This window comes from Protopterus annectens, chromosome 7.part0, assembly GCF_019279795.1.
Source record: "Protopterus annectens isolate FY-2018-M chromosome 7.part0, PAN1.0, whole genome shotgun sequence".
Taxonomy (NCBI): Eukaryota; Metazoa; Chordata; order Ceratodontiformes; family Protopteridae; genus Protopterus; species Protopterus annectens.
Window position 1 is genome coordinate 1,740,282,533 of NC_056739.1, and position 18,682 is coordinate 1,740,301,214.

Below are 18,682 nucleotides of genomic sequence, written 5' to 3' on the forward strand. Positions count from 1 at the left end.
ATAAACTAGCAAGCCAGTTGTTGTCTGGGTACATAGGTCCTATCTGCGAATACTGCCTGCCTCTATAACCCCTCCCCTCAAAAAAAAAAAAAAACAGTCACTGCCTATGCATCCCTGTACTGTTAGCCTGGGATGAAAGCAGAAGGATTTCAAGAGACTGCTGACAATTCATATACACAGCATGCCTCCGCACTCCACAACTCTAACCATCAAAGGCAGCTACCTGTATACGTGCCTGATGTGAAAGTGAAAAAATAATGATTACAATAATTTATTCTACCTTGTTGCTCCTACACAAGCTGTAATAACCTTCTTTATACACCTGTTAGGTCTGTGAAAAAAGTAAAAGAAGCAATGTCCACACTGTCCTCAGCCCATACACAAGCTAAAATGACCTCATGTGCAGACCTCTATGGTTTGACTGTGATGAAAATTAAAGACGTAATAACCATACAATCCCCCCCCCCCCCAAACCATACAATGTACAGCAGCTTTCTTTACACACACACACACCTGAGCAGGGCTGGTTTTAGAATGGGAATGGTTGAGAGCAGAGACCATTATCAGCTTTATCCTAACAGGGTCATATCACAGCCCTGTTCAGGTTAAAGGGTGTAATCAGAAAATTAATAATTGTGTTTCTCATTTTTGCCCAATCAACAACAGCTCTTGTGGGGTCCCCACACAGTCAAGGATGATTAAGGGAGGCCTCTGTATCAATTTATACAGTCTGGTGAGTGGATCCCCCAGATTCCTTGAAGATCGAAGTGTCTGAATGTTCTGTGATGTATCTTATGCATTACTTTTGAAATATAATTACTTGTTAACTAGATTTTTTACTGATACCCAGAAGAATAATGTGTGCGTCCTGGCATTATCGGGTGAATGCAAAGATAAAAATCAGTGATATGTTTTAAACACACACACACACACACACACACACACACACACACACACACACACACACACACACACACACACACACACACACACACACTCTGTCTCATAAGCATAAGCTGCAGCAATACTAGTTTTGTACGTATTTCAGCAAATGGAAATACACTGTGCAGCACTGGTACTACCACACCAGATCAGTGACTGCTGTAAGCCACTTTTATTTATCTCACTGAGGAGTAATGAATGCCTGTCACTGTCTCTGATTTCACAGACCTTCTCTGTTTATGCTCTGTCTTTCGTAAAAAGTTTGATTTGCTGGTAAATTATTCAAGATTACAGTCAGTCAATAAATCCAGACATCAGAGTTTTATACTTCTTATTGTCCAAAAATGCATGTTGATGCAAAAGGTGTTATTCTATTCTTTTCTAAGTGAATTAGAGTAATATTTAAAACATTTTCCTGATTTTGAGCCTTTATTATGCTATTATTTTTGGTACTGTGCTGAATTTTTCAGCAAAGTTGACAGTTTTAGTATCTGGTGTTCTAACAGTATTCATAAAACTCCCTGAAAGAAAAAAAAAAACATCCATGAAGATCAGAAGCATCAGCTCTTCTTAAAACCCAAAGTTTACCATGAGCTCAGTCTCTCTGTTGATCTTTCTACTGCTTACCTTGCTTATGCTCATTATCACCTTTATCCTAACAATGTCATATCACAGCCCTGCAGTTAAAGAGCATAATCAGGAAATTAATACATTTTCCCTCATCTTCCCCAAACAGCAACAGCTTTTTTGAGGTCCCCACATAGTCAACGATGATTAACGGGCCCTCTTGCAACCACAGGTATTGCAGATACCTAAAGCTGGCTATATTGTTGGTTTTAGTATAGAGAATGCCACGGTGGTGCAGTGGTTAGCATTGCCGCCTCACAGCAAGAGGTTCTCCGGTTCGATCCTCGGCTGGGGTGCCTTCTGTGCGGAGTCTGCATGTCCTCCCTGTGGTCGCGTGGGTTTCCTCCGGGTGCTCCGGTTTCCTCCCACATCCCAAAGACATGCTGCAGGTGGATTGGACACTCTAAATTGGCCCTAGGTGTGCATGTGAGTGTGCCTTCTGTGGAAGGTTGGGCGCCGGGCTGGCAACTCGACACCGTAAAACTCCACTGCCATTCAATGTGCGGACAAGGTGATCCGCTGTGGCGACCCCTAACCGGGAAAAAGCCGAAAGAAGAAGAAGAAGAAGTATAGAGAATGTTTACCAGCTGGGTTTAACTAAGCCAGGGGCACTATGTCAATGGTAAAATATTTAATGGAATTGTGAAGCCTGTTACTTGATAAAACACTATTACTATAACCAGAAATATCTTTGAATTTTAAAGGCGATATAAAAAGAGTTATTACCCACCTGGTTTATTAAGTATACAAGATTGCTGTATTAGCTTTTGTTAGTTCTTACAGGCATGTTATAAAATAACTAGATAATATGGGTCTATATTATATGCTCGAAGTTTCAAAACTTTGAAGCTCATATAACTGACACTATATGAGCGAAGTTTAAAAACTTCAAATATATAAAAAAAAAAATAAAAACAAAAACAACCTACCTGAGCAGGGGGGGGGGGGCTGCACCCCCAGCTACTTAAATATATCAACTCCGAGATCGCACTACAGTGAAGTAAAGGGAAACAATCTCTACAGCTACCTCACTTCACATTACATTTAGGTTATCTGCTTGCAGTAGCCCTTAGTCGGCCTGATTAACAAAGTCTTGGGTCCTGCATCGGTGGCTGTCTCATCTTCCATGATGTCAGGTAGTCAGTGGTATAAAGCATGCAGCCGACTCCATTACATCAGTTTTTCTTGCCCCAGATGTCAGGTGCCCCCATAATGGGAAGCAATTACACGTATAAATATACAAGGATATACCGCCAACAAAAAAGCAAATACACCAAAAAGCTTTTAAGCATAGTAAGGAAAGTAGAGGTATAGCCAAAAGAAGTTAGGGGGGCTGGCAGGAAGGTAACCAGGACTGCAACAGTGAATACACTCGAAAAGGTTGGGAGGAGGAATTTAAGTAGCATTAGGACCTGCTATAAGGCCCTGCAAGACTGCAGTGGCAAGGCCAGCTCTGGACTTAGAGAAAATTGGTAAATGATAATGCTTGGTGAAAGTATGTACAGAACTCCAGGTAGCAGCTTCTAGGATGTCCCTGGTAGGGACGCCTCTGAGAAAGGGTGTAGAGTTAGATGCAGTCCTGGTAGAGTGGGGTCTGATGCCCTCTGGGATAGGTTTTCCATGATGCTTATAGCAGAAATTAATGCAATGGCCTATCCATTTAGAAATGATTTGCTTGGAAACAGCCTTCCCCTCTTTCCCTGCAGCAAATGCCACCAGCAGTTGTTCAGATTTCCTTTGAGGTTTAGTCCTGTCCAAGTAGAATCTCAGTTGTCTGTGCACATCCAAGGAGCGCATAATCCATTCCCCTTTGTTCTGTGGATTAGGGAAGAAGGTTGGCAAATGAATGGACTGATTAAGAGCTACACTGGATACCACCTTGGGCATGAAGGAGGGACTGGTTCTGAGGGACACCCTGTCCGCATGAAAGATGCTGAAAGGCTCCACTGCCATAAGGGCCTGTAATTCAGATACCCTGCTTGCTGAAGTGATTGCTAAAAGGAATGCTGTTTTCCAAGAAGGAAATTTTAAATCTGCAGTAGCAGCTGGCTCGAAAGGAGAAAGAGTGAGTTTCTTCAAGACAAAGTTAAGGTCCCAGGCTGGAGTTGGAGCTCTCTCTGGTGGCCTTAAATTCTTGGCCCCTCTGAGGAACTGCTTGAGCAGTGGGTGTGAGAAGAGGGGAGGTTCTGTGTTATAATGAGCTGAAATGGTAGAGGCGTGAATTTTGATGGAGGAAAAGAACAAGCCCTTGTGAAGCATCTCAGTTAAGTATTGTAAAATCAGAGGTAAATTGGGTGCTGCTGTGCTCATCCCTTGAGACTGGTTCCAGACACAGAATCTTTTCCATTTTGCAGCATAAGATTTCCTAGTACTAGGATCCATCACTGGTTTACTGAGGAATGGTAAAGGAGAGATTAGGTAATTAGCCAGGCTGCTAGGTTCAGTGTTTGAAGCTGAGGATGCAGAATCTGGTTCTCCTGCTGAGACAACAGGGAAGGTGTCCGAGGCAGGTGCCATGGGGCCAACCATGACACACTAACAAGAGGGGGTACCAGTGTTGGCGTGGCCAGTTTGGTGCAATCAAAATCATCCTTGGCTTGTCCTGTTTGTTCTTTAGTAGTACTTTGGAGAGCAGATGCAGAGGAGGAAAGGCATAAACTGATAGGTTTTTCCAGATGAAGGCCAGAGCATCCACTTTCCAAGTTTGTTTGTGGGGAATCCTTGTGCAAAATTTGTCCAACTGATAGTTCTGGGGGGAGGCAAACAGGTCTATATCTGGACTCCCCCATTTGCTTGTCAACATGCTGAAAATCCTTGGTTCCAGTTTCCACTTGTGTGGGTCCATGAGGTTTCTGCTTAGTCCATCTGCCAGTGTATTCAGTTTTCCTGGCAGGAATTAAGCTTGTAGATTCACTTGGTAGCCCAAGGCTGTGTTCCACAATGCCATGGCTAGTCTGCAGAGGGTTTAAGAATGCGTACCCCCCTGCTTGTTTATGTACCACAAACCAGTGGTGTTGTCCGTCTTTACCATTAGTTGTCCTGGAAGAATGGGATCCTTGAAGGCTGTCACAACATTCTGTACAGCTAACATTTCTTTTTGATTGACATGCAGGTGCATTTGATTTGGGTTCCATTTGCCCTGAATGCACTTCCTTGCCAGGTGAGCCTCCCCCCCCCCATGCATAGTCTGATGCATCTGTTGTTAGGGTTTGGGCACCAGGGGGTATCGTGAATGGTAATCCCTTGTTTTGGTGGCAGGCCTCTGCCCACCAAAGGAACTCTAGGTGTAGACAAGGTATAATAGGAATCATTGCTTCCAGATCCTGAGAGTGTTGACACCATAGACTTTTTAGATACTACTGTAGTTTCCTCATATACATCTTGCATATGGAATTAGAAGAATGCAGGAAGGCCATGAACCCCAAGGCTTGCAGAATTTGCCTTGCAGATAGCAAGGATTTTGTGGCCACTTGTTTGAAGTAGGTTATCAAATGAATCAGTTTCTCTGGCATGAGGAAAGCCATCTGGGAAGTTGTATTCAAGCTTGCTCCCAGGAATATAATTTGTTGACAGGGTACCAGGTGTGATTTATTTTCGTTTATGGTGTACCCCAGACAAGTCAGCACCCTTTGTACAAAGGCCAGATGATTCAAAAGTATGTCCTGGCTTTCTACCTGAATTAGACAATCATCCAGGTATGGGTATATTTGAATATTTCTTTGTCTGCAAAATGCAATAACTGGGGCTAGGCACTTTGTGAATACCCTGGGCGCGGTAGATAAGCCAAAGGGCAGTGCAGAGAACTGATAATGCGTGTAGCCTGCTTTGAAGCATAGGTATCTTCTGCAAGATTCCCTGATAGGGATGTGCAGGTATGCTTCTTTTAAATCTAATGTTGCCAACCAAGCATCCTTGCCTAGCATAGGGAGCAACTGGTGAAGAATCAGCATCTTGAATTTTGGAATCACCAAAAAGGTGTTGAGAGTAGAAAGGTCCAGGATAGGATGCCATGAATTGTCTTTTCTGGGTACCAGGAAAAGTCTTGAATAGAAACCTTGTCCCTTTTCCTCTTCTGGTACTAACTGAATAGCCTCCATGTTTAAGAGAGAAAGTACTTGCTTTTGGGCTTCTGCCCACTGATTTGGGGGTAGATCTGGCCACCCGCTTGGTGTTGGTAACGTGTGGAAGTGAAATCTGTATCCTTGGGACACTATATTTAAGACCCATTTGTCCTGGGTTACAAGTTTCCAGTTTTTGGCCTGCAGACCAATCTTTCCGCCTAAAGGAGAATTCAGTTGAAAAGTGCTTGGAAATTTTAAAGGCAAGTCATTAAGACAATTTTCCATAGGGGGGAGTCTTACTACTCCCAGATTTGGATGCAGAAGCCCCCCACTGCTTAGTCTTGTGCATACCTTATGACTGAATCCTGGGGTTTCTACTGTGTCTGGGTTTGGATTGAGAAGATCTGGAAGGGGCCGGAAAGGACCAATTCTTAGAGGGCCAATGCCTACTAAATCTTGGAGGCTGAACTTGTAAAAAATCTTTCACAGTTTGCATAGATTTAGCTTTATCTTCCATCTTTTTAAGAACTTCCTCAGCTTTGTTGCCAAACAGGCGGTCCTGATTTAAGGGAGCATCCAACAGTTTAGCTTTAACGTGATCAGGCAAAGATTGCTCCTTAAGCCAAGCATGCCTTCTGAGTACAGACCCAGTGACAGCAGCCCTGCAAGAGGCCTCTAATGAATCAAATCCACATTGCAAAGTATGTTTTCCAACCTGTTCAGCAGAATGCATTAAATCCTGTAATTCTTTACTTTCAGCAGAGTCAGGAATCAACATAATTTTCTGTTTAAGCAATCCAATAACATGCTGTTGATACTTCAACATATGAAACTGACAATTTAAGGCCCTAATGGCCAAGATTGCAGAAGTGTAACCCTTCTTACCTCATCTATCTAGCGCCCTGGAGTCCCTACCAGAGGGGGTAGGATTTTTGGCAGTAGAACCCTTAATGCCCTTGGGTCCCTGTGAATTAGTATCTGGATCCGCAATAGGATTTTTAAAAAGGAAATTGTGAGAATCGGGGACTCTGTAATATCTATCAGGTTTTCTGGGAGCAGGAGGCAAAGAATCAGGGGCCAAACTAGATTCCGAAAAGGTATCATCAACAATGTCTAGTACAGGAGGTATAGCTAAAGGCTTATGCTGAGGCAGAAGTAAGAAATCCCTAAGCCTCTTTTCTGAATCAGAAAAGTCCTGGTTTTCCCAGTGAAAATGTTCCCTTAAAGTGTGCAAGGTTTCATCAAAGGAAAAATCCTCTGGAGGGGAAGCAGAGGGAATACAGTCCTCTGCATCAGAATCCTCATAAGTAGATAAGGGTAAATCCAGATCATGAGAAGAATCAGAAAAATCAGAATCCTAGTCAGAAGATTCATAAACAAATTCAGTCCTAGGTCTCTTAGAAGGGGGTGGTTGGCTTCCCCTGATTAGAGTTATAAGATCTTCAGCCATTCTTATCATTTGATTTTTAGGCATAGAGGCCTGTGCATGCGGCCTGGGCGTCGGTTTCTTAGGTATGGTTCGAGGTACCAAAGAGGCATTGGTTTAATATGCAAGTCCATAGACCTGAATACACCCTCAGAAGCCGGTGCCTGCACAGCGGCTCCAGACCCATCCAAGGAAGAGACATCTGCAGGTTCCATAGTTGAAGCATCTCGCGGCATACTGGACTCCGAATGGGTCTCAGTAGAGGCCTGTGAATCAGAAGTAGTGGGTATCAGGGGCTGCGAAAGCACCTCACTGAGTACCGGTAAACTTGCGACTGGCTTAGGAGAAGCTTCGTCGGCAGCTATGGACCTTGGCAGCCTGTCTCTGTCTTTATCTTTGTGCTTTTTCAGAATTCCAGTAGTCGGATGGCTAACCGACGACATTTCTGGATAATTGAACTGAGAACCGAAATACTTAGAAGCAAAAATATACCGATGACGGATAGTGCATTACTTAAATAAGGCACAAAACCAACAGCAAGATGCATCGTGGTCAGGGCCTAGGCAAGGAATACTGTACGAATTAAAATCTTTGTGAGGTATTTGCTTTTTCCACAAGAAATACAATTATTAACTTTTACTGACATTGGTAAAGAGCAAGAAAAAGTTTCCCCAACGGGGTACTTAGCTTTAGTTGAAGACTTCGGTTCTGAAACTCGAAAACGAAAATTTCAGGAGTCTTCCGACCGGCACTTGCGAACTGCTTCTGCTTCGAGCACCGCACGGCAAGAAAGACTGATGTAATGGCGTCGGCTGCATGCTTTAAACCCCTGACTACCTGACGTCACGGAAGATGAGACAGCAATGACGCAGGACCCAAAACTTTATTAATCAGGCCGACTGAGGACTACTGCAAGCAGATAACCCAAATCTAATGACTGCAACAGTGAAACACAAAGAACATCATGGCTATTTCCTATATTTCTATATTGCTACACAGAAAAGATTCACAAAAGGCTCTAATAGTGAAAAACAGGTAGAAGACAAAAAGCTTTGCATTTTGGTTCTGCTGCTAAGAAAATGCAGCATTCCTACTGGTAAACAGTATTACAATTAAATCTGAACTACATGCAGAAAACTGAGTGTTGATTCCAAGTGTTTCCTCTAAAATATAATGCATTACTGCAGATGAATCACACATGTATCCATATTTAATTAATTTTCCTTCTTTAATTTTTTTATCTAACAAAAAATCTTCTAAATTAGTTCATTTGGGTCTCCATAAGACTGTACTGAAGTATGTGACAGTAATACAAGAATCATATTAGAATTATTTATAGCAGATGTATTACTTGACTTTATCTGATACTAAGAAAAGATATAATACTAAATATCTCTATTACATCTTTATTCTGAAGACATTTTCTTAGAAGTTTTTATACAGGCCTTTCTATTCTCTGCATACTCTTAGAAAAAATAAATAAGGATATTTGTCGGATATGTAATAACATGTTTTAGGCCAACTGGCCACATGTTTTTGTGTGTTTAAATATCTGGATTTTGGATTAACTTCCAGGCATTTGCTCAATCATTACAGGCAGATAAATTCCAAACAACTAAACACCTGCTACTGTTTAATGTTCCTATTCTGGTGTATATTAATATGAACAAGATACTCCCTCTCATGGTGTCTATTAATAACTGACAAAGACAGTGGGGTTGGTATAATGATCAAGGTGTTTGGCTCAATGACACAACGCTCTGTGCTTGATTCTCATCTTTGGAAAGAAGATTGGCTAGGCTTAGAATGACTTAAGAACGCTAACCTAGTAATGAGCTATGAATTTATGAAACCATGAAAAACAAGAAAATACAAAAAAGAGTAATTTTAACTGATTCTCTGAATTTACTGATACAACTGCATTAATAGTAACAGTTGTGTGAAAGCAAAATATTCTAAAGTAAATTAAAAATTCTAGCCAAACCTGCATTGCTTTTGGAGAAATATAACAAAGAAACTATGGGTCTTTATTAACTGCATACAATCAAAATAGCAGAATACAGCAAGGATTAAACATGAGTTTATATTAACTGCATAAAACTTGAACAATAAACTACATCTGTATTGTAATGAAATGAACATGCATTGCAAACAGTGTGTGTGTGTGTGTGTGTGTGTGTGTGTGTGTATATATATATATATATATATATATATATATATATATACACACACACAAACATATATATATATATATATATATATATATATATATATATATATATATATATATATATATATATTTTTTTTTTTTAACTTGGCTAGTCCGACTGGGTGGAAAAGCCCCAAACTTACAAAAGAGTATAACCTAGATCGTAAACAGCAACCTATATCAAGAACTAGCATTATTTCTTGCTAACACTATGCTTAATTTATGCTTTATAGTTAATACTGTGTTGGTGATGGTTTAGTTTTAGTAGTATTAACAGAGAATAACAATATATTCAATGACATTTTGCTTTAATTCTTATTTATTGTATGCATTTTCTAATGCATTTAATGCTTTTTTGGTCTCAACTGCAAATGTATAAAGTTTCTTTCAAGAACATTAATGGTGATGATGTGAAGATGTAAGACAGTAACTAAGAAATGAATGGTGGCAGCATCTTGTTAATAATGTTGTGGACATTCAGCAAAAGGTGTGACTTAACTTTGTGCCTCTTGAGATTTCACTGATGCTTCTTTCATCAGCTAGCATACATTATGAGATACTTCCAATGTAGCCTTTATTTCAGTCCACAACAATAAACTTTATTCACACTGATCTTGTTGAAAACTTTACATCACATATTTAAATGCCACATGTCTTCCATAAAATGTGAATAATGCCACTTGTCTTCCATAAAATGTGAAGTTTATTTTGATTTACAAGTTTCTGGAGTTAAATCACAAAGGGCTATATTTTTCTATCTACTTCCTAATGGAGCTTAATGGAAGAAATCAGCATGACATCTTACTCATGGATAGTGGTTGTTTCTGTTGTTACAGGAGAAATATGATTGACGGGAGCGTATTTTTCACAATTACAAAACTAAGAAGATACAATGTGCTTGCTTCCTTATCGGTTCAGACTGAAAAGGGGCATGAGCAAAGTAAACAAATGTTTTTTCTTTATCCCATACTTACAAATGAAATGCTAGATTATGTAGCTCTGAAGTACAATTTAGAAGTTTATCATCAAAGAACATCTATTAGTAGAACAAAGTCAAGTCACTTACAATGCTGTACGTTTAGAATATCCTGGAAGTCCTGCTTTGTTTTCTTCTTCATCATAGCTTCACAGGCCCCAATATCTGCAAAGGAGAATATTTACAAGCAAGAAAGAATGTTTTTAATGCTATCTGCTTTTAATTTAGAACTTATACCATTCTAAGGAAAGTAAATTCCACCTTTATTCTGTCATGCTTATTGCTCTGTCTCTCTCTGTATATACTAAATTACTCAGTATGGTTGAATACCATGCTGCTCAACAACAAAAATAATGAAGTAATGTGGTTGATAGGCAGTGTAATCAAATTATACCTGTGAGTGTAAGAAAGACTGTGGAGCAGTGGGGATTAGGAAGTTTCTCCTTTCCCTATTCTTGTACACTTTCCAATTCAGTATATTCAGAATTGCAGGATTGTAGAGACACAGTTTGCCATGTGGTAGAGGTGAGGCCCCCCTGTAAAATACTATAATTCACACACCTGCAGACATTCACTGAAACCTATATTCTACATTTAGCAACAGGGAAAACAGAATATCATGAAAGTGTATGTTGATAATTAAATATATAATCTTATAAAGCCGTGTACGCTTGCACACACACACACACACACACACACACACACACACACACACACAAACATCTATGCGTATACATATGTGTGTGTGTGTCTGCGCATTTCTGTATATATGTGTGTGTGTGTGTATAAGTATGTATGTGGACACATATGTATAAAATATATACGTGTGTGTGTGTATATATATATACACACATATATATATATATATATATATATATATATATATATACATATATATCATATACAGTAGATATAAAAAGTGTACACACACCCCTGTTAAAATGCCAGGTTTTTGTGATATAAAAAATGGGACTACAATAAATCATATCAAAACTTTTCCCTCCTTAAATGTGACCTGTGACCTGTATAATTCAATTGAAAACAAACAAATCTGTTAGGGGAAAAAAATATAAAAAAAATTTTAAAAAACGTACAATAAGCTGGTTGCATAAGTGTGCACATCCTTAAACTAATACTTTGTTGAGGCACCTTTTGATTTAATTACAGCATCTAGTCTTCTTGGGTACACACCTGCCATCAATTAAAGAGATTCTGATTAACCCCAAATAAAGTTCAGCTGTCCTAGTAGGATTTTCCTGACGTTTACTCAGTTGCCTGCTACAGCAAAAGTAATGGTTCACAGAGAGCTTACAAAGCATCAAAGGGATCTAATTGTTGAAGGGTATCAGTCAGGAGAAGGGTACAAAAAAATTTCCAAAGCATTGGATATACCATGGAACACAGTGAAGACCGTCATCAAAAAGTGGAGAAAATATGGGATAACAGTGACGTTGCAAAGAACTGGATGTCCCTCCAAAATTGATGAAAAGACAAGACGAAAATTGGTCGGGGAGCCTACAGCAATACTGAAGGAGCTGCAGGAATTTCTGGCAAGTACTGGTTGTGTACTACATATGACAACAATCAGCAACCAAAAAGCGTGAAAACCAAGAACAAACAACTGTAAAAAAAGAGGTATCCAGGAACTCCGAAGGTCAATAAAGGCTGGTGAGAAACCATTACTGTATTAGCGTACACACACAGTTTTATTAACGCTTTCATCCAAATGACTTCATCAGAAACACTCCATGTAAAATTCACTTGCTATATATAATAAAACAATTACAATAATTGATTAATTACGCTAATTAATTGACAATCAATTCCTGATACCAAAACATTTTATATAAAGATGTATTAATCTACAACATCTTTACATAACATTTTTTGGTATCAGGAATTGATTTAATTAATTAATTATTTTAATTATTCAATTATTGTTGTAATTAGTTGTTTTATTATATGTAGCAAGTGAATTTTATATGGAGTGTTTTTTGGATGAAAGTGTTAATAAAACTGTGTGTGTACGCTATTTAGATGAAAGCATTAATAAAACTGTGTGTGTACATCACCAGCCTTTACTGACCTTCGGAGTTCCTGGATGCCTCTTTTTTATATGACAACAATATCCGGTATTCTCCATATGTCTGGACTATGGGGTAGGGTTGCAAGACGGAAGCCTTTTCTTACACAGAAAAACATCCAGGTCCGGCTAAAATTTGCAAAACAATACATCAAGTCTCCCAAAAGCATGTGGGAAATGTGTTATGGTCTGATGAGATCAAGGTTGAACTTTCTGGCCACAATTCCAAAAAGTACATGTGGTGCAAAAACACTTTGCATCACCAAAAGAACACCATCCCCATGGTGAAGCATGGTGGTGCAGTATCATGCTTTGGGGTTGCTTTTCTTCAGCTGGAACTGGGGCTTGCTTTAGTCAAGGTGGATGGAACTATGAACAGTTCCAAATACCAGTCACTTTTGGCCCAAAACCTTCAGGCATCTGTTAGAAAGATGAAGATGAAGAGGAATTTCACCTTTCAACATGACAATGACCCCAAGCATACATCCAAATCAACAAAAGAATGGCTTCACCAGAAGAAAATTAAAGCTTTGGAATGGCTCAGCCAGAGCCCAGACCTAAATCCAATAGAAAATCTGTGGGGTGACCTAAAGAGGGTTGTGCAAAAGAGATGCCCTCACAATCTGACAGATTTGGAGCGCTTTTGCAAGGAAGAGTGGGCAAATATTGCCAAGTCAAGATGTGTCACGCTGATAAGACTCCTACCCAAGAAGACTGAATGCTGTAATTGAATCAAAAGGTGCTTCAACAAAGTATTAGTTTAAGGGTGTACACACTTATGCAACCAGGTTATTGTATGTTTTTTATTTTTTATATTTTTTCCCCTAACAGATTTGTTTGTTTTTCAATTGAATTGTACAGGTCATAGGTTACATTAAAGGTGTGAGAAGTTTTGAAATGATTTATTGTGGTCTCATTTTTTTTATGTCACAAAAACCTGACATTTCAACAGGGGTGTGTACACTTTTTGTATCCACTGTATAAATAAACACATACGCACACATACATATATATTTATATTATATCTCTATATATCTATATATATATATATATATATATATATATATATATATATATATATTTATATATATATATATATATATATATATATATATATATATATATATATATATATATACACACACACACACACACACACACACACACAGTGGTGGTTGTGCTGCGGTAGCGTTGTCGCCTCACAGTAAGACGTTGTCCTGTTCGATTCTCAGCTAAAGCATCTTCTGTGTGGAGACATGCGTGAATGGGTGTACCTTCGTTGAAGGTTGTGCGTCAGGCTTGGCAACTCGGCACGTAAAAAATCTACTGCCAATCATTAGCGGACTGGAGTTCCGCTGTGGCAACCTCTAACTGTGAAAAGCCAAAAGACACAACAACAACACACACACACACACTGACATACATATAAATGCCCACATTTGTGCACTCACACACACACTCCCAAACTTATAAATATTAAGGCACAAGCTCTGCCCTGTCTTACATGTCCTTATCATTGCTCTTTTCTCAGCTTGAGCATTTCCAATGGGCAGCTCTTCAGATTTTCATGAAAAAAAAAAGAAAATAATAAACAGTGAGAGAAAAGGACCCTTATTCAGTGTGGCAAGTAGTTTATTTGGTTCCCTATTGAAATATCAGCACTCCAAATGCCAAGTGCTGAGAAGCCACAAAAAAAAAAAAAAAAAAAAACACAGGAGAAGAGCAAATTTCAGAAATGGCTCTTCTCCTTAAAACTTCTGTCTGCAGGGCAGGCTAGCCACCCTGCACCCCCCATGTGGGTAGAGCAAGCCCTCCATAAATATACCTACTCCAAGCTCACCATACCTCAGAGAAAAGGGAATATGCTGAGAAATGGTATCTCAGACTTAGTATATGCAAGTCTGTTCTGTCCGTCATTCAGTCTCCATATTTCTGGACTCACTCTAGTGGGTCCAGTTTATTTATATTGTTTTATGACTGGCCAGAAAACATTTCAGTTGAGGTGCAAGAGTTAAGCTCCACAAAAAAATACAGTATGCAAACAGAACTACATAAAATATAGGTAGCTGATTACATATTTTTATAGAGTTACTAAGTTCATTATGTATGGTTTGAAAATTATTAAAAATATCCATATTTACCAGCAGATGTAGATAGAAAGGAAAGAATAGAGAGACTTAATACATTCATACAAATAAGTTCAAGATTGCAAGGCATGTTCAATGAAAAGCAGGAAATGAGCAATTTATATAATGTTGGACTAACAATAGTTATAAAAAGAAAAATGTGATGTGTAATGCATGTAACTGGAAACAGGTTAATATGGCTTGTTTTCTTCTATATTAGTATACATTTGCCTATGTCTTAAGTGATAATTTAATAAAGGTGGTAAAACAGTCAGAAAAACGGATTCCAGTGCACATTAAAATAGTGTAAAGTGATCTTTATATAATGTTCCAAGCATCAGAAAACTGAAGATCAGACTGACTACCAGGAGAATGGAATTTCTGAGGCTGCATATGTATGGATAGTTTTAGTCACTACTGTTGGAAAATGTTAAAGCCCTCCACAAAAAGGTTTACCACTGGAAACATGAATCATAAACACCATTGTGCCAGATAAATTACTTCTACAGCTGCTACTACACTTCTTTTAAAGGACAAATAGAAAAGAAATGGTCAACAAAAAGTAACTAATGATCCAACATAAGAATGTGGGCCATCTTCAAAGGTTCTGTAAGCCCATACCATTTTTGTGGCAAAAAGGAGGAACTTTTGAAAGACTCTATCACATCAAATTCTGATAATATTTATTAGCACTATACAATCAAATGAATAAGTATGTCCCTCTCAAAACATATCAATATAAAAGGTGTTGAGTTCTCTATTAACATTCAGCACATATGAAGTGCCGCTGCTTAACCTGAAATCTTAGGTAGTCTTATTAAAGGACATGGAAATCTGCACAGCTCAAAGTAAATATATAATAACGATGATGATGATGACTCCACAATGGCTTTGAAACTTCATGAATTCAATACAAAAAGCACAGAAAAAAGTCAGTTTTCAGGATATCAAGCAGCTTCTCTAATGTTGTCAACTTTCAACTTTAAATAAGCAAACATCATTTTTGAGTGAAAAAAATAACTTATTTTTGACATCTGGCTTTCAAGAAAATATACAGATGTGTGGTAGTATCCCTCATAAAAGTAGTTATTTGAAGAAAAAAAATTCTGCAACAGTCACAACATCTGAAGTTCTACTTATCGATGTCAGTCATGGATCAGTCAGCTATGGCTACTGAATGAGTCTACAAATGATGTGATCTCACACTGAAGTGCTTTCTATGTCACTTGTGCTAACCCATACAAATGCTGTGTTTCTGGGTGTTCTGTTCAGTTCTTCTACTCAGAAAATCTAAGCAAAGACTACACTAAACAAATAAATAGCAGAAATATTAACTGTAATGGTATAAGGACAAAAATGCAAGCTATGTACTTATAATAACAATAGAGCTGCTGTCTGCTTCCATCCTTCCTCAACAGATGGGTCTTTGGATCCGACTTTGGACAACACTCATCTCCAAAGCTCAGGCTTTTCCCCTTACCCATAATTACCACCAGCTCCTGACATTACCTCAGAATGAGTTTGCCAAAAAAAGGATAAAGATCCTTATCCTAAAATGAAAAAAAAAAACAGTCTATAAACACAATGCTTAACTTACATGCTGCTCTGGAGTTCAAAGTGCACTGAGATAGACTTAGGAAACAGACAGTTCAGTTATACCAACAAAACAATAGGTAGTAAATGGAAGCAGGGAAGGAGGGTGAGGAGTTCAGCAAAGATGGAAGCAGACAACACAGATCTAACATTATGGTAAATACAAAACTTTGATATCTGATGCCTGTTCTGTTCGTTCCTCAATGGATGGTACAGAGTCCGCAGCTAATGAAACCCTTGGGTGGTCTCAAGGAAGGATATTCCAAAGGGCAACTAAACCAAAAGTAGCTCTGTCTCAACACAGCAAATCCAATTTATAATGAGAAATGAACATTGGACCAAGTGGCTGCAGTGCAGATATCATCAATGGAGGCTCTTGAGAAGAAAGAAATAGTAGCCGCCATAGATCAAAGTCGAATTTGCCTTGACAGGTTTGGGTAAAGTAAAGCTTTTCTTGCTGTATACATATAAGATGCAGTCAGATAACCATCAAGATAAAGTCACTTTGGAGGCGCCTTGTCCCATCTTGGCTGTTAAGAAAGAAACAAATAACCTCTTAATCTCATTAGTACAGTGAATGTAGAAACAGAGCTGACAATGCACATCCACCAAATGCAGTATATATTCCCCTTTACTGGAAAAATTGGGAAAGAAAACTGGTAGACTGACAGCCTGACTTGATGATGTCTCTGTAGCTACCTTGGGGGGAAAAAAGGAGGGGTTTTGTTCACAAAGACACCCTATCCTTGTGAAAGACAAGATAAGAAGGTTTGCAGAGGAGGGCCTGAAGTTTTGAGACTCTCCTAGCTGAAGTGACTGTCACCAAAAATAACATTTTCCATGCCAAAAACTTGAGATCCACCTTGGCTGTAGGTTTAATGGGGGATGGGTTCATGTTAAAGCTTGTAGCATAACAGTAATGTCCCAAGTGGGAATAAGATCCCTTAGGAGAAGTCTGAGAAGGAAAGTACCCCTTAAGAAGGCTTTAGATAATCTAAGACAGGCAGGAGGGGACTGACTTTCTCCAATGTATAAACCTGAAATAGCAGCTAAGTGAACTTTGATAGTAGAATAGTTAGCCCAATTATGAAAAGAGAAGCCAGAAAATCAAACACAACTGGAAGAGAAGCCAAAAAATTATCCACATTCCTCTGAGAGGCCCAAATAGAAAACCTTTGCCACTTGCTTTTGTAAATCTTTCTGGTAGATGCTCTCTGGGATGATAAGCATTCCAGACAGATGACACAGAAGATCTAGACTGAGATCCAGCATCCAAGGAGGGTCTTGCAAATGAGGCCAGATGAAGTGAAACATACTTGTTAAGGCCAGAAAATGGACAATGAGTATAACTATAGTCTTCCCTCCAATGGTTTTGGCAGAAATATTGAGATTAGAGGAGTAGATGGAAAGGCATACAGGACCCCAGGAATCCAAATGTGAGTCACAGCATCCTTTGGTGGCTACCCCTCATGGGGGATTAGGGCAAAGTACCTGCTGCACTTGGTGTTGTGAGGGGAGGCAAAAAGATTACAGCACGGCCCATAACAGTGATAGAAAATCTACTCTGCCACCTTCAAATTGAAGGAAAACTTGTAAGCCAAAAGGATAGACCCTCTGCGCATGTTTACTAGTACACTAGATTTTTCCGGTACGTGTATGGCTATCAGAAAGCAGTTGGAAGACACTGCCTGTTGCCAAACAATCATTATTTCTTAACATAATGGACAGGAGCATGTTTCTCCCTGTATGTTAATGTACCAGACTACTGACATATTATCCATCTGGACAGATTTCACTGTTTGAGGGAGGGAGTCCTGAAAGTCCAGCAACACTAAGAGAAATGCCTCATCTCAAGAATATTGATATGATGACTTGTCTTGGAGGGGAACCACATGCCTTGAACTGTCTTTCCCTTGTAGTGGAGGGACAAATAGATGACCCTGTGATACCATCAGGGACTTGAGATACCATTGGATGGGCATTCTGCAAATATTTGTCAAGTTTACTTGAAAGCCCATTGGTTGATGTCTGATGGACCACTGCAGCACTCTCATGTGACACCGGTCTAGATGAACCAGGGTAATGGACATAGCCATTAAACCTACCAGCCAAAGAAACAGTCTGGCAGGTGGTTCCTGCCAGGAAAGAACCTCCAATGCCCAGCTGTGGAGTGTGGTCAACCTGTTGACTGGGAGTCTCATTATCTGACAAGTTGTGTCCAGTTGTGTGCCTATGAATTCTATTCTTTGCACAGGCAGAAACTTGTACATGTCTGAGTTCACTGTGATACCCAGCCATGAGCAAAGACAGAGCAAGGAGTACATGGCATGGCTCTAAATTGAAATTATAGGGCTCCTAGCCACAAGTGGAGAAACCTTCTGGATCACCTGTCAGTCATGATGTGGTAGCATGCATCCAGAAGGTCCATTGAGCACATCCAATCATCCTCTATCAACAGTGGGAGAATGGACCAAGTCATGACCATCTGCAACTCTGTCTGTCTGACATACTAATTGAGATGGCGGAGGTCCAAAACTGGTCTAAGTACATGTTCTTTTTTGGAACCAAAAAGAATCTTGAGTAACCTCAGGATCCATGCTTGTCTGGCGAGACCTCTTGATTGACTTGTCCAGCAACTT

General features: G+C 39.3%; 1 protein-coding gene across 1 annotated transcript in view; it reads right to left on the minus strand.

Moving 5' to 3' along the window:
- Positions 1-18,682, minus strand: part of VPS33B (VPS33B late endosome and lysosome associated) — a 2,132,768-nt gene that overhangs the window by 1,031,045 nt on the left and 1,083,041 nt on the right. The window contains exon 15 of the mRNA XM_044078281.1: positions 10,332-10,406. Within this exon, the coding sequence (XP_043934216.1) occupies positions 10,332-10,406 (75 nt within the window). The remainder of the gene's footprint in view (positions 1-10,331; positions 10,407-18,682) is intronic.